This window comes from Dromiciops gliroides, chromosome 4 (genome assembly GCF_019393635.1).
Source record: "Dromiciops gliroides isolate mDroGli1 chromosome 4, mDroGli1.pri, whole genome shotgun sequence".
NCBI classification, from domain to species: domain Eukaryota; kingdom Metazoa; phylum Chordata; class Mammalia; order Microbiotheria; family Microbiotheriidae; genus Dromiciops; species Dromiciops gliroides.
In genome coordinates this window covers 198,928,360-198,944,160 of record NC_057864.1, presented here as the reverse complement: position 1 = coordinate 198,944,160, position 15,801 = coordinate 198,928,360, and the positions used below count along the sequence as shown (strand labels likewise).

At 39.7% G+C, this 15,801-nt stretch overlaps 1 protein-coding gene across 2 annotated transcripts; it reads right to left on the bottom strand.

The window, feature by feature from the left end:
- Positions 1 to 1,677: 1,677 nt before the first annotated feature.
- JPT1 (Jupiter microtubule associated homolog 1) lies at positions 1,678 to 15,566 on the bottom strand. Of its 2 annotated transcripts, none has more exons than XM_043963841.1 (5): positions 15,341 to 15,566; positions 8,716 to 8,858; positions 8,332 to 8,423; positions 6,708 to 6,726; positions 1,678 to 1,926 (listed from the first exon to the last, which is right to left on the bottom strand). In XM_043963841.1, the coding sequence occupies exons 1-5, from the start codon at positions 15,394 to 15,396 to the stop codon at positions 1,778 to 1,780; spliced, it is 459 nt and encodes a 152-aa protein (XP_043819776.1). In that variant the 5' UTR covers positions 15,397 to 15,566; the 3' UTR covers positions 1,678 to 1,777. The 2 variants fall into 2 exon arrangements, with proteins under 2 accessions (XP_043819776.1, XP_043819773.1); XM_043963838.1 differs by lacking the exon at positions 15,341 to 15,566 and adding an exon at positions 13,974 to 14,118.
- Positions 15,567 to 15,801: the final 235 nt, after the last annotated feature.

Below are 15,801 nucleotides of genomic sequence, written 5' to 3'. Positions count from 1 at the left end.
CCACTGGAGTGGTTTGTCATTTCCTTTTCCAGCTCATTTACAGATGCAGAAACTAAGGCAAAAAAGGGTTAAGTGATTTGGCCAGTCACATAGCTAGTATATGCCTGAAGCTGTATTTGAACTGGTCTTCCTGACTCCAGGTTTGGGGCTCTATCCATTTTGCAGCCTAATCCACCATAATGCTAATAGCAATCTCCCTCTTCTCTCTGTCTCTCAAGCTTCCTTTCTTAATGGTAGTCTCGTGGCCCAAAATAAAAACCAGCCAGCCTCTAAACTATGGACATCATTTTATTAGACCTTAATTCTGGTCACTTTCCATCATTCCATGGATAATGAACAGCCCAGCCTTTTGTTTTTCTACTTGTTGGCCTTCAGCTATGGTCATCAATGTAGCACATTGATATGAAGAAAATGTTTATCCAGCAGGTCTGGAAAAAATGTTTTAGGGAGGAAGTATATGATGCTATTGAATTACATTAGGCAAGTATTATCCATACTATTCCATTATCTCATTTCTGGAGATAGCAAATCTTTATTTGGTTTCTTTTGGGGTTTGGGGGATCTTTTGCGGGGCAATGGGGGTTAAGTGACTTGCCCAGGGTCACACAGCTAGTAAGTGTCAAGTGTCTGAGGCTGGATTTGAACTCAGGTACTCCTGAATCCAGGGCCGGTGCTTTATCCACTATGCCACGTAGCCGCCCCCTTTATTTGTTTTTTAATTCTGCCATTTCTTGAGTTTAAAAAAATTAAAACCAAGAAGGCAAAACCAAGTGTAAGTTGTAAAAATAGCTGAATAAAGAAATGAACAATTCATAGGTGCAAGGAAAAAAACAAAACATATCAAAGAGTAAAAATCTACCTTTCCCCCCCAACACCCTCCCCCAAAAAAACAAACACAGGACACAACACTTCAAAACTTCTCTGTTGTTTACTTTAAACAGCCCAGATTAATGAAATTACAACACATTTTAAAGATGAGACTTTCACTTCATGGTCAAGCACCAGCATGATCATGCACACAGCACTGAGTCATTTTGTAGGAAAAATACCCCTGCAGGATACATTCCTTGATGAATACTCACTTTCAGTATGAGTCACTCCCCTTGCTCTACTGTTTTTGAATCCAGTTAAATTCAAATGGACACTCAACTCCTTCCCCTCTCTTAGGCTCAGCTTGTCAGACATCAATTTTACACGTGGTTTAATTCCTATGTTCAAAATCCAAAGACAGTTTCTCTGCTTTCCAGTCAGCAAGGCATATGAGGCCCAGGGCTTTTTACAAGTTTGTATGGCACAGTAAAGTGTGGATGCTTGTAGCAAAGGATATTTACAGGATAAATTAGGTCGAAACCAAAGAGACAGTCTTGGATAAAGTCAACTTTGTATTTCGGGGGCCTGAGAAGAACTGTACCTTTAGACTGTTTACATGGGTTTATTGAGCCTCAATTGATCAGTAAGCTTGATCAAGAATGGAGTTTAAAAAACCACCTAGTTACAAAAAACCTAACACATTTAGAATTGAGTTTTTAAGTTCTTGAAAACACATCACTAAGTTTCATCAAGTGTTCCCTCAGCAATCTACTATAGAGAACACTCATGCCATAGCCTGCAGACCTGGACAAATGGGGGTTTACTTGTTCTAATAAAAGAAAAAAAATTAAAAAAAAAAGGCAGTAGTACATAAAGTGCTTTTTTAATGAAAGAAATTTTAGAGATGTACAGTCAGGCTCAAGTTGTGCAGTTCACAAGCATGAAGGGGAGGAAAAAAAAGTCATATTTAACCAAGGACTAAGCTGGACTTGCCACCAGGTGGATTTCTTCTGGATGGTGCTGGTGCTGATGCAACTGGGCTGGGAACAGGTGCAGCAGGCACAGATTTCTCTTCATTCTGTCCCAGGTCAACTTGTAAGTCTGCCTCCACATTTTCTGGCATGATAAAAAAATCAAGTTAGACAGTCTGCCCCTTTCTACTTTCTAGACCTCCCTTTTTTGTCCCCTTGAAGAAATATCACTTTGGATGCATAAGTGTTAGACAACACAAACTCTACTCCCATTTCTACTAGCCTTTCCATTTCATAATGTTAGTCATTTGGAACCAATGTTTTCCAAGTTTAGACCTTTGCTTAAGATCAGGAAGTTAAATGGGTAGTATGGTTAACTCCCAATTAGCAGCTATTCTTACTATTTTTTTTTTTGTGAGGCAACTGAGGTTAAGTGACTTGCCCAGGGTCACACAGCTAGTAAGTGTTAAGTGTCTGAGGTCGGATTTGAACTCAAGTACTCCTGACTCCAGGGCCAGTGCTCTAACCACTGTGCCACCTAGCTGCCCCTCCAGCAGCTATTCTTAAAGAAACAATCTCCTAGGATAAAAATTCATTCCACTATACATAGAAAAGAACGGTTTTAAAAAAGCAACGCTCATAACTGCATAAAGGGATGGCCTTTGTTGGAGTGCTTTGCTTTTTAAAAAATAGCTAAATTAACTCAGAAGGGTTGGAAGTTACTATAGTAGACTTGATTCTTCTCAGCAATACATTTTTTTTGAGGTATTTCCTTTTTTCTCTGATTCTTCTTTCACAGCAAGACTAATGCAGAAATATGTTTAATGTGATTGTACATATAAAACCTTTATCAGTGGGGATGGGGGAGAGAGGGAGAAAAATTTGAAACTAGAAATCTTAAAAGAAATGTTGAAAACTATCTCTACATGTAGCTGGAAAATAATAAAATACTTTTATAAATTAAAGTTACTATAGTATACAATATGCTTTAATTTTCTCTCCAACAAAGGCTGATTTCACTGTTTAACCATACATACTTTAGCTTCACACCCTAAGTGATTTTGAAAGATATTAACTATAGCAACTCGTTGTTGTATAAAACAAATTGTAAAGTCAAAACAGATTAATTCAGCTCATGTCTACAAATCAAGACAACCATGAGAAGGGTTTCAAGTCTTAAAGATCTAAAATAGGTCTAAGACTTCTTCATATCTTTCTAGGTGAAATCCCTCGGAAGTTTTTAGACAAATATTCCTGCTAAAATTCAAGGAAATGCACCACACATCACTGTAAGGTATGAAGCATCAAAGCAAACTCATCAGTACAAGTTTTGCTTTGCTTTAAGCTTTTGCTTAAAACCTTGCACACAAAAGTCCAGTGAAACTTAGTCGAATGAGATAAGTAGTTATAGAACAGTTTCTAGTCAGAGCTGTTAAGGATCTTAGGAAATCATCATGTGTCCTCATTTTACCAAGATGGCAAATCAGAAGCAGGCCAGCTGAGTGTTTCTCTTTCTTGGTGAGTGTCAGAGCAAGGAGGATCTGCAGTCCTGTCCCACACCCAAGGGTGCAGAAAAGCTTCCTAAAACTCTATCAAGATGGTTAAAAGCTTTTTAAATACTAAGTCACTTATAATCAGTATTGATGCTTTAATTTAGCTAGGAACCTCATAGTAAAAGGTACACATTTAATTTATATTTAAATTATCTGGTAAAAGGATTTAACAATATTGCCTTAACAAGAATACCTAATTAAAAAAACTAAATTGCACAGTCTTATTGATGGGCGAAAAAGTTTCCCTACAAACTCTACTTTTAAAAATTGGACATTAGGGGCAGCTAGGTGGCGCAGTGGATAGAGCACCAGCCCTGGATTCAGGAGTACCTGAGTTCAAATCCAGCCTCAGACACTTAACACTTACTAACTGTGTGACCCTGGGCAAGTCACTTAAACCCAATTGCCTCACTAAAAACAAACAAAAAAAGGACATTAAAACAAACTGGTTTTTTTAACAAACTCTTATTAAAAATAAAATAGTGGGGGGAGGCTAGGTGGTGCAGTAGCTAAAGCGCCGGCCCTGGATTCAGGAGTACCTGAGTTCAAATCTGGCCTCAGACACTTGACACTTACTAGCTGTGTGACCCTGGGCAAGTCACTTAACCCCCTTTGCCCTGCAAAAAAAAAAAATAGTGCTCTAAATCACTATTGATTAGAAAAAATACAAATTAACACAACTCTGAGGTGCCACCTCAAACCTATCAGATTGGCTAATGTGACAGAAAAGGAATATGACTAATGTCAGAGAGGATGTGGGATAATTGGGACACTATTGCATTGTTGGTAGTGTTGTGAACTGACCCAACCATTGTAGAGAAAAATTTGAAACTACACCAAAGGGCTATAAAACTCTGCATATCCTTTGACCCAGCAATACCACTACTAGATCTGTATTCCAAAGAGATCATAAAAAAGGTGAAATAATCTATATGTACAAAAATATTTATAGCAGTTCTTTTTGTGGTGGCAAAGAATTGGAAACTGGGGAGCTGCCCTTCAATTGGGGAATGGCCAAACAAGTTGTAGTATATGATTGTGATGGAATACTATTGTGCTATAAGAAATGACAAGCAGGATGGTTTCAGAAAAACCTCTAAGACTTACGTGAACTGATGCAGAGTGAAGTGAGCAACACTGGGAAGAGCACTGTACACAGTAGCAGCAATAGTGACAATGATCAGCTGTGAACAACTTAGCTATTCTCAGCAATACAAAGATCCAAGAAAATTCCAAAGGACTTATGATGAAAAATACTATCCACCTCCAAAGAAAAAACTGATAGAGTCTGAATGTAGATGGAAGTATACCTTTTTTTTTACTATCTTTATTTTTCTTGGGGTTTTTTGGAGGAGAGGGAAGTGTGGGGGGGGCATGTCTGTTTTCTTTTACAATATGACTATTATGGAGATATGTTGTGCATGACTGCATATGTATAATCTATATCAAATTGTTTGCCTTCTCAGTGAGGGGGGAGGGTAGAGAGGAAAGGAGAGAACTTGGAACTCAATTTTTTTAAAACAAATGACAAAAATTGTTTTTACATGTAATTGGAAAAAAGTTTTTTTAATAAAATTGCATTTCTATAGCTAAGATTTAGGAGTTTCAAAAATATGGAATGAGAAAAGTAAAATGATAGTCACTTGAAATCCCATTCCACAAAACAGACTTCTAATAGGAAGGGACAATTCAACTGAAATTTCACATATTAATATTTCAGGGATTTTTTGACATGATTAAACAAACCCTTAAATGAAATGTTCACAAAAATCTTCTCTACAACCTTGGTTTAAATTTTTAAAATACAAGAAAGCCAAGAGGAAAAAACCTTTCCCAGAATGAAAACTATTCTATGACTTCCAGAAACATGATAGAATCTCAATGACTTGTATTCAATATTCTGAATTCAGGGAATACTCCATAAAAGTAATTAATAATCCAAACAAATATGAAATTCTCACATTACATAGGTTAAGTGACAATCTCCTTAGAAGCTTTCCAAGACTGGAGCTCTGAACTAGGCTCACAGCAAAAATGCATGCATTTCATTTGTTAAAATCAAAAATCAATAACCAATGTCTTGTTACTGCACTAATCATATATAGCTGCAGTTTTTCCCATTTAAAATTTTTACTCAATTTTATTATGAACATGACAAACACAAAACATGAACATCTACATATAAAGGATAAAGGAAAAGGGACGGCTTATAAAAATGAAATCACCACTATGAAAAGATAAATTTTTTTCTATTCTATTTCAATTTTAATATAGTCGTTCCAATACTGCCCTGCTTGGCCATGTCCCCTACTGTAAGCTCTCTTCTGTGTATTTTTTTTTTAATGTCTCATTGATAGTTCTGATTTTTAGTATTACTATCACTAATTTTCTACTCCACTTCTCCCCCGTCCCTCCAAAAAAGCCCACCTTTCTAACAAATATAGTTACAAAACACAATAGTAAACTTTGGCCCTATCTGAAAACATATGTCTAATTCTGCACCTCTAATCTACCACCTGTCTGCCACCACTTCTGAGGGTCATACACTGATCAGAAATCTTATATCTCACAATTGTTTTCCTTCACAATGTTATTATTGTATACATTTTCTCTTGAATCTGTCATAATTTATGCAGCTATTCCCCAGTTGATGGGGGTGGGGGGAGAAGAATTACCAACTTGATTTTCAGTTCTTGGCTACAACAAATGGAATTGCTATGAATATTTTTACACATCCATCTTTTCCCTTTGCATTTCACTTATTTGTGACTTGAAGCATTTTTATATGGTTGTTGATAGCTTGCTTTTCTCCTCAGAACTGTCTGTTCACATCCTTTGACCATCTACCTACTGGGGAATGGCTTTTGTTCTTAATATTTTTGTATCATTTCCTTATGTATCTTGGATATCACACCTTTATCACAGAAATTTGCTACCAAGTTTTCTTTTTCCCAAGTGAACTTACCTTCTATCTGCATTGCTTTTGTTTCGGTTTCTATGTAAGGAAGTTTAGTTACTGTAATCACCAGAAAGATAGTTATAAGAACCTCATCTATAACAAAGGCCCACGCGAACAATGTCATACAAAATGTCATATACTGGTATGTGTGTGTGTGCACGTATGTATGTGTGTGTATGTATGTATGTATGTATGTATATATGTGTGTGTGTATATATAAACTACATATATAGAAGGGGTAAACTGGCCTATCAAAAGCCTGATCGAAAGCAACAGTAATAATGTTTTTCTACCACTTCTTTTACATTCAAAGATAATACTTAAAAGGCTGGATTTTACAGTATTTAGTTAAGTCCTTGTCCTTTTGCAGCAAAGCACAGATACCACTATATTAAACAAACTAGAAGTACTCACCATGCACATCGCCTTCTCCCTGCCAAAGAAAAGAAAGGAAAAGTAAGACTTTGTATCCAACACTTGTCAACACAGATACAACATGTGAACCCAAGCAGCCAGAGGCTTACAAGTTCTGTTTCACCTAGAGGCTGTTTGACAGAGACAGTAGTTACAAAAATGTTTTTGATCTAATATCCAACAGAGTTTTGGCACAAAAGAAAGCTAGCTAGATTGATAAGTATATTGGTATTTTAGTTCTTGTTAAATACCACATCATGAAATTCACAAATCAACTCAAGAGGCAATTCCTGGGGGGACAGCTAAGTGTCACAATAGATAAAGCACTGGCCCTGGATTCAGGAGGACCCGAGTTCAAATCTGGCCTCAGACATTTGACACTTACTAGCTGTGTGACCCTGGGCAAGTCACTTAACCTCCATTGCCCGCCCCCCCCCCCCAAAAGAGGCAATTCCTATTTTAAAAGATTTCTTTCTTTAATGTCTCCTAACAAATTTATATTTGCACAAGAGACAAAACGAAGCACAGTAAAAGAAAAATCTAGGTATGTCAAAAGCTTTTTTAACTTGTTCAGTCCTACTCTTTGGCTGAGGTGGTCTGACTTATACATATTCCCTTTTACCTTCTTAAAAATTCTCATTTATTTTTTCAGCCTAAGACATTATGATTGTGTGCATCTGTGTGACAAATGACTTCCACCTTTAACCAATAAACAGCACCAAACTGAAAGTGAAAGAAATAATTCTATCAACAATCTTAATATCAAGTTAATGTTGTGGTTCATGGTCATCTAGCTGTGTGGATTGGTGGATTTTGGTTCTTTTTAAAAACCTTGAACTCTTATCAAAATATGAAATTATTAAACCCACTTACCCCAACCTTTGAAAAAAATCCAACATATCAATTCTAAATCCCCTGAAAATTACAGGAGGATAGATTTAGAAAGGGACTTTAGGGTCCCTCTTATTAAATGCTTGTTGACTGATTTAGTCTAGGGTGGAAGCCCCTCCAGATTCAACTTCCTCAACAATGATCTGAGCACTTTGGACAATTTTTAAGTAGCTAGAGCAGACATGTACATTGTATCTTTGTCTAGTAAGGGTTGGGATTAAGGGTTAAAACCTGGCCAGTCAATTGGGAATAATTTGCCAAAAAATTAAACTAGTTTCCCCTAAATTCCACATGTGATGGCAGCCACCAGATCTGAAAAATAATGCACCTTAGAAACCTAATTTCTAGCTCTAGTCTTGCTATTTTAGTATAAGGTTTTGGTAAAGTTACAACTTTTTTAGACCTCAATTTCCTCATCTATAAAGTGAGTGAGTTGAACAGAGACTATGAATCTAACACTATAGTTAAATACACACACTCAAAAAGTAATTCTTGGTTTAAGAGAGAAGTTTGAATAGATGTTAACTTAGAGCTCAGCCTCTAAGCCCAAGGGTCTCGAGTCTCATGTGTGGCCTTACACCTTCCATAGAAGTAGTATACAAAGCTGTTGGGGGTGAGATATATAAAGCAATTTATAAATCTTCATGCACTGTACAGGGGTTAGCTATTCTTCTTTTCTTTTTTTTTTTAAATCCCAAAGCATTCTTTTTACGTTATAATATGGCATACTAACCTTTGGACCTAAAAAATCTCCAGAACCTGCTTCAGAAGAGTTTCTTCTTTGGAGTCCAGATGGTTCAGGATCATCCCTACTAGACTGAGCCCCTAAAAATAAGAGTAAAGCCTTAGAATCCAAGAATGTAATGACTAAAAAGAAAAATATCACCCAGTACCGTTTTAGGATTAATAAATCAGTCTTGAAAAATTTATCAGTTCATCCAAAGGATAGTAACTATTTCCAGGCAGGTTCTTCACTAACAAAGAATTAAACTTTCCTATTTTATTCTTGATTAGACTAAGATTTAATGTCTTCCTCATGGACAGTATACAGTTGAGATTATTTAAGCAGAGAGTATACTTTGGAAAGGTAAGCTGAGTTCATGCAAGTGAGGGATACCTGCTGACTTGGCCCAAGGAGGTCGATTTTCTTCAGGTGTTCCAAAAATATTAGATGCCATTTTGTTCTTTCTCACTGGTTGTTCTGTAGGCTCATCAAAGCCCAAAGTAAAATTTGACCCACCACCTGGAGGACGTAACACCCTAGGAATAAAGGGACAAAGCTTCATCAATAACCCAACAGTCTTATGAATTTAAAAGTATATAAAACAAACATACACCATGGGTTTAAAAAACTTTCCAAGGAAGAAAGGCAGACAGGACCACTAAGGAAAAACTGAAGTCACAGTTCAAGCTCATCTCTGAATAATAACATTTCATCACGAATGGAAGCTGTTGGAAGCCTTGGTAAACCAACACTAAAGATTTCTACAGAAAACTAAAACTATATGGGCACAGTTGAGTACATTTGCAAAGAAGCCTTTACTACCAGTTTCTTGATTTACAAGGATGAATTTTAGAGTGGAATAGATTTTAGTCTCCAAAGTGGTCCATCTAGAACTATTTCCCGAGAAACTGAATGAGGATATGATATAAATTAATTTCCACCACTTACTGAAGCCCAGATTATGGTAGAAAATAAGGCAATGTTTTAAATCTCAGAATCACTTAAGCAGTTTGTACATAACACTAATCTTGCCTATGACCCCTAATAACAATTAGCAACTAGGTACAAAGGCAAACACATTTAGTTCAAAAACTAAGAATTATTCTGATGTATGAAGAATATGCTTAGAATCCAGGATTCTTTCTAGAATCCTAGTGGTTTCTTTAGGGTGTTTTCTGGTGGTGGTGGTCAGTTGTTTCAGTCATGTCTGACTCTTTGTGATCCCATTTGGGGTTTTCCTGGCAAAGATATTAAAATGCCAGACACTATTTTCAATTTTATGCTCAATATTTTGTGGTAGCAAAGAAGTGGAAACAGATTAAGGGTGCCCATCAATTGGGGAATGGCTAGGAAAAAATGGCATGTGAATGAAATAAAATTCTATTGTTGAGCAAGACATAATAAATGAAGAATTCAGAGAAACAGAAAAAAATGAGCAGACAAATGGAATGAAATAAGCAGAATCCAAAGAAAACTCTATGCCTGTCTATAGTAATATAAATGAAGAGAAGGTCCCTGGAAACAAAAGAAACAACTTCCTATCCTCCCAGAAGAACAGTGACCTAACCACTGGCACAGAATGCTATGTACATTGTCAGATGTAGTTGCTGAATCAGATTGTTGTTGCTTAATGTTCTTTTTTGGGGGGTGAAGTGGGAGGGAAAGGTTTTTGCCACCACCACAAATGACTTATAAAGATTAAATAAATTAATTAATAAAATTTAACAAATTATTTTCCTATTGTAAGAGATTGTAAACAAAATGATTCCCTCCATTGATAAGATTTAAATTAACTCTCCATTGTCATCAATTCTAAGGGGTAAGAAGCTGCCACCCCTCCCCCCCATTTCTGTGTCCAACACACAGTTCAAATAAACAAATAGAACAAATAAATTTAGGAATCTGAGCCTCTGCATAGTTAAGGTAAATTCCATATATGTTCTCCTATTACTCAGCTCTGTGCAGATTTACAGCACTAAATTCCTTTCAGGTGCTGCCCTATTATGCAGTGCTTTATAACCTATCCTATAGTTCAGGGATACTGGTTCCCCATTTTGGTTTTTGGAAGAAGAGGCTTAACTGATTGGGCCCCAGGTCTTGCTCCTTCAAGCCAAAACTCTTTTCTTCAGTTACAACTTGCTCAACTTGTTTCCTTGGTTCACATTTAGGAGGCCCTTTTACTCCACCAAAATTGATTTTCTATAGCTCACAAATACTGTCCCTTCTCCTCCTTCACCTGCAGCTATTCCATAGCTCTTCTCAACCCTTCAGTGGAGAAGTCTTCCTTCATCCTTGACTAATGGGAGTTTACCATAAATTTCCTTCTCTACCAATTCTCCTATCTCAACATAACCCCCCAGTCTCTGAAGAGACCAAGACATTAACAAGTATATCTCTGTTCACATCACCCCCTCTAGCAGTTCTCCCCCACAATCCTCCTAATTGTGTCTCACCCTGTCTATTAGTTCTGTCCCAACAGTTTAAGAGCCCTGGCTAGACCCAACCATTTCCCTCCTCTCTTTCAAAGTAAAACTCATGGAAAAGCTGTTTACACTTATGGCTTCCTAGTTCAACTGAAATCAGATAAACGTTTCTTTATCCTTCTTGACTTCTCTGCAATATTTGACACCATTAACCATCTTCTCCTCCTAGAAACTCTTTTCTGGGTTTTATGACATTGTTCTCTATCTTCTCCTAGCTCCCATACCAGCCCCTTCTTAGTTTCCTTTGCTGGTTCATCATCCATATACCATCTGGCTCTATCTTGAGCCTTCTCTGACTCCCATGGGTTTCTCCTCTCCACAGATAATTCCCAGATTTAGAGACCTCCTAAACTTTGCTTCATCACCAACAACCTACCGGATAGAAATGATAGAAATTTATCATTTCTAACATGTCCAAAACAGAACTTGTTCTCTTCCCCCTCCCCCAAGCCTCAGGCAAACTTCCCTATTTCTATCAATTTTTCCAGTAACTGAGGTTTACAACCTCAGCCCTTTACTCTCCCTCACCCCTCATATCCACTTGCTAAGTTTTGTCAGTTCTACCTCAACATCTAGAGATTGTCCTGTTCTAATCACAGAATCACTACCCTAGTTTGCCCATACACTCACGACTCTCACTTGAACTACTTACTGGTATAACCTAACTGGTATCCCAGACTCAAGACTCTCCTCTTTCCAATCCATATTCCATAAAACTGCCAGAATAATTTTCCTGGAGCACAAGTCAATTGTGTCGCTTCCCTGCTCAATGAACTCCAATAGCTACCTATTACCTCTAGGGCCAAATACAAGCTCCTCTATTAGGCATGATACATTGTTCCCCTTCATGCACATTTCCTTCCAACCAAACCAGCCTTCTTACTGTTCTTCACATACAACATTCTGTATTCTGTGTCCAAGTCCTTGCACTGATTGTACCCACCCCCACCGGGCCTGAAATAAGCTCCCATCCTCACCTTTTAACTCTGAGCACCCCTAACTTCCATCACCCCACGTGCCATCTTCAGAATATGTCTTCTGACACCCCCTCCCCCAGGAACCAGTGTCTTTGTCCCTCCAAATTACCTTGTATTTATTTTGTTTGTATGAATGTATGTAATGCTATCTATATCTATATATTGTGTAAACTCTTTCAGGCCAGGAACTAGTTCATCTTTTTGTCTTTAGTTCCAGCACCTGACACACAGAAGGCACTTTATACATGCTTGTTGATTATAAAAGGGATTCCTCCAGCTAAACATTATCAGCTGTGCTATTTGAGCTTAAGTCTAGCACACTCCAAGTCTGGCACTTTATCCACTGTGCATGCACCATATTCTCTCTCACCTGTGTGAACTATGGACAGGTTGCCAATGGAGTCGGTTTTCTCATTAATAAAATGGGGATAATCCTTCCACGTGGTTGATTGAGGAAAGTACTTTGTAAACCATAAAAGCACTAAGGGCTAAATTACCATCTGTACCTATATATTAAGGGCACTAGATTTGGAATAAAAGGACCACAGCTGAAGTGAAATGAAGTTGGGCTAAATAGCTTCTAAGATCTCTGCTAACTCTAAATATGCAATTTTATCAGCTAAACTACTTGAATTATTCTAGTCAATTAGTCTCAGTCCACCTTCCCTTTACTCTCAGGGCTGGAAAGCTTCTTTTAATTAAGAAGGAAGTTACAGCAAACTATTTATAGATAAATGTATTCAGAATGGGGAATTTTACAATCTTTTTTTAAAAAGTATAACAACAGTTTAAAAAGGCAAAAGCTTCGTCCCACCCTAAAGGTCTGTGTTCCTTCTACAACTGCCAACATCGTGGCCTCCCACAACAGAGTAAGCCCTTGTGGATGACATTTACAGCAGCAAGTAGCAAAAGTCCTTAAACAAAGGTTCGGGAGATTTAAAAATCAAATTAACTTCTGTTTAAAATGTAGAGTCCATTCTTTCCTTGGATATTACAAACTATGACTAATTCAAGATCAAATTGAATGAAGTATTAGTACTATGCCCATTTATCTGTGGTAGAATGCATTTTTCAAAAAAAACAAAAAACAAAAAAACCTTTTTAACCTTACCTCTTTAAAATTCCAAATCAGTTTACTTTTACCGAGGGGGGGATGGGAACCTCAAATCAAACAATTATGTAGACCAGAGGTTCTTAACTTTTTTGGTGTCATAGACCCCTCCTTTTTTGGCAGTTGGTGAAGACTATTAAACCCCTTTTCTCAGAATAATGTAAATATATAAAATGCATAAGATTACAACCGAGACAAATTATATTGAAAGTTATTTTTAAAAAAAAACAAACTTCCCAGGTTAAGAACACTTGATGCTGTGAAAATCTGGCAAAGATGAGACAAGGAAGTTCTGGAAATACAGGAAACAGGATGAAGACAGTGAAAGTGAGGTACAATAATACAGAGTCATGATGAATTATGGAAGTCAATCTTCATGGTAAATTAATGCTAATTACACCATAAAAACTTTCACTAAAACTCAGCATCGTCAGTGTTTTGCAAAGAAAAATAAAAGTTTTTATGAACCTCTGTGTGATGTGTATACTATGTCATCAACTCCAAAAGGTGACCAGAAAACTCCAGATTTTTCGATCTCATTCTAACCATCTCAGACAGCTAAGCAGAAAGTTGATCAAACAGGAGGAGACACTTCCGAGGAAATATAAAACCCAGGCTTGGTTTTCTTCCTAAAACTACCCTTTCAAAAAGTTACTTTGTGTTTAATTACATTCATTCCAGCTCAAAGATGAAAAGGCAAACAGCGGGCAAGTACTATCTTAGTTGTGTATCTGGACTTTCACCTAATAAATGTCACTCACCTTTCCCCAAGAAACTGTCATTCTTGCTTAAAAAAAAAAATCCTGTCCATCCAGATTTTAAATTTTAACATTCATTTTTAAAACTGAGTTCCAAATTCTCTTCCTTCCTCCAGGCCCCTCCACCACCCATTGAGAAGGCTAGCAACGTGATACCTAATTTATATTGTATAAACAAACACGTATTTCAGATGAATTCAAAAGCGATACCAACGACGTGATTTCCAGATGTTCTCTGAAAAGACTCCTGGGTCTCAGCTTGCTTTTTGTTCAAGTACTCTAACCCTTTTCCCACAGCCCCTATGAAATACTGTTGTCATACCTCTGCCTCCTTCGCCCCACAAAATGGCTCCCTGTGTAACATTTCCCTAGGACCCCAATACCAGCCACTTGCCAAGACAGTACTGGTTGTGTGATCAACGGGAGAACTGAACACATTGAAGCCAAGTACTAAGCCTCCTCCAACCCAGGAGGAGCATGCTCCTTTCGAGCTGGCTGGAATACATTTAAAGCCACAGAGCCCGATTAGCTTAAACAATGTAGACACCTTAAAGAAAGCCAGGATCCAACGAACCTTTCCAAGAAGTTAAGGGCCTAAAAGGTTTCAGCCTGGACACCATAACCCTCCACTTCCCCCAAAACCACCAGGTTGAGTTAAAGAGGTGTTGATAACTCTGCCTTCCAGCCTGCAGAGGATCTTCTTCCCAGGTGGAACGGCCACAGAAGAGACAATAGATGTGCCTCTAGCCCCACCCAAGTGCAGGAAGCTACTGCAACGGGGAAATGGGAGGATCAAGTCCCCAGAGAAATGTTAAGGGGGGAAAGCAGAAAGGAGAAGGAATAAAAGGGTGCTGTCCAAAAGGGTGGACCACAGAGAGGATCTCTAGGGTCCCTGCTTCTCAGGTGGGCTTGGACAGGGGAGGGAGTGGGTGGGGTGGCGAGCCTTCCTTTGTCAAAGGGAGGCTTACTTTCTCGAGCCTCTCCAATCCAGTCCAGCGAGGGAGAGAGTGGGTTACACCCAGACATAGAACACCCTCCCCGCAGGGGGGGAAGGAGGAGGGGATGGATGCCGGGAGCACGAGTTCGGCCTTTCGGCGGGGGAAGGGGACAGGGGTAAGAGTACAGCCACAAGTCGGGGCTATTGCAGACCATGACAGACAGGTACTCCAGGCTGGGAGCGGGACTGAACTTCACCACGGAGTGTGAAGTGTGTGTGTGTCTAAGAGGTTGGTCGGTGGGGGGGGAGGGGGGGAGGGGGTATGTCTCAAGGATTCCCCCCGCCCGTCTCTCCAGAAAAGCCACCCCCTCCCCTTTTACAAAGCCCAGGCCAGCCCCAGCTAGGGCAGGGGGTGGGGACCACGAGCCCCGGCGTCCACGTCCCGGCGGGTGAGCCGGGTGGGGCGGCCAGTGCCTCGGCTCCTCACACAAAGGAGCCTTGCCTCGCTCCCCCTTTCTCCATCCCCCGGAGGGGATCCACTCAGCCAGCCCGGGGAAGAAGCGGTGGGGACCGGACCCCAGCCAACTGCTAAAGCCGACGGCAACGCGAGGCATCCTACGGCTCCACCCACGCCCTCCAGCAGAGCCCGAGCCAGCCGGACTCAGGGGTCCGAGCCTCGGGCCTCCGCCCCCTCCCCTCCCCCAAGCCACGGATCCTCCTCCTCTTCCTCTTCCTCTTCCCCCTCCGCTTACCGGGAGCTATTCCTGCCATTGGGGTCGACGCCCTTGAAGGTGGTGGTGGTGGTCATGGCGAAGCCGGAGTCAGACTGGGGCTGGGGAGGGCAGACAGGCGAAGACAGAGAGCAGCGCTGCTCTCGGACAAGGTCTGACTGAACCCACTCACAGACACAGACACACACACAAAAAACCCACCCTCTACCCCACTCCGCCCCTGGCCGATCGTTTTATATGGGGCCGAGACCCCTCCTCTTCCCCATCCAGGATTGGGTCATTCAAACCGGCTCTTTCATTTTCATTGGTTCGATGGACTGCCAGGCAGCCACAATGCCGCGGTCCAAGAAGCCACGGAGGCCCGCCCCCTTTCGAAGCTAAGAGGTGGCGCTGCAGGGCCCGCCCCCCTCCCTGAAATCTGTGGAGGTGATTGGATAACGAAGGGCCCTGGACCGTACTAACTATAAGTTAAACTCCCTGTC

Bases quoted from the DNA above. Each gene is read 5' to 3' on its own strand.
- JPT1 (XM_043963838.1), bottom strand. From the start codon at position 14,089: ATGTGTTCAGTTCTCCCGTTGATCACACAACCAGTACTGTCTTGGCAA. The intron at 8,859-13,973 runs GTATGACAACAG...CTTTATTCCTAG, and splicing joins GTGGGGCGAAGGAGGCAGAG to GGTGTTACGTCCTCCAGGTG. The intron at 8,424-8,715 runs GTATCCCTCACT...TCTTATTTTTAG, and splicing joins TCCTTGGGCCAAGTCAGCAG to GGGCTCAGTCTAGTAGGGAT.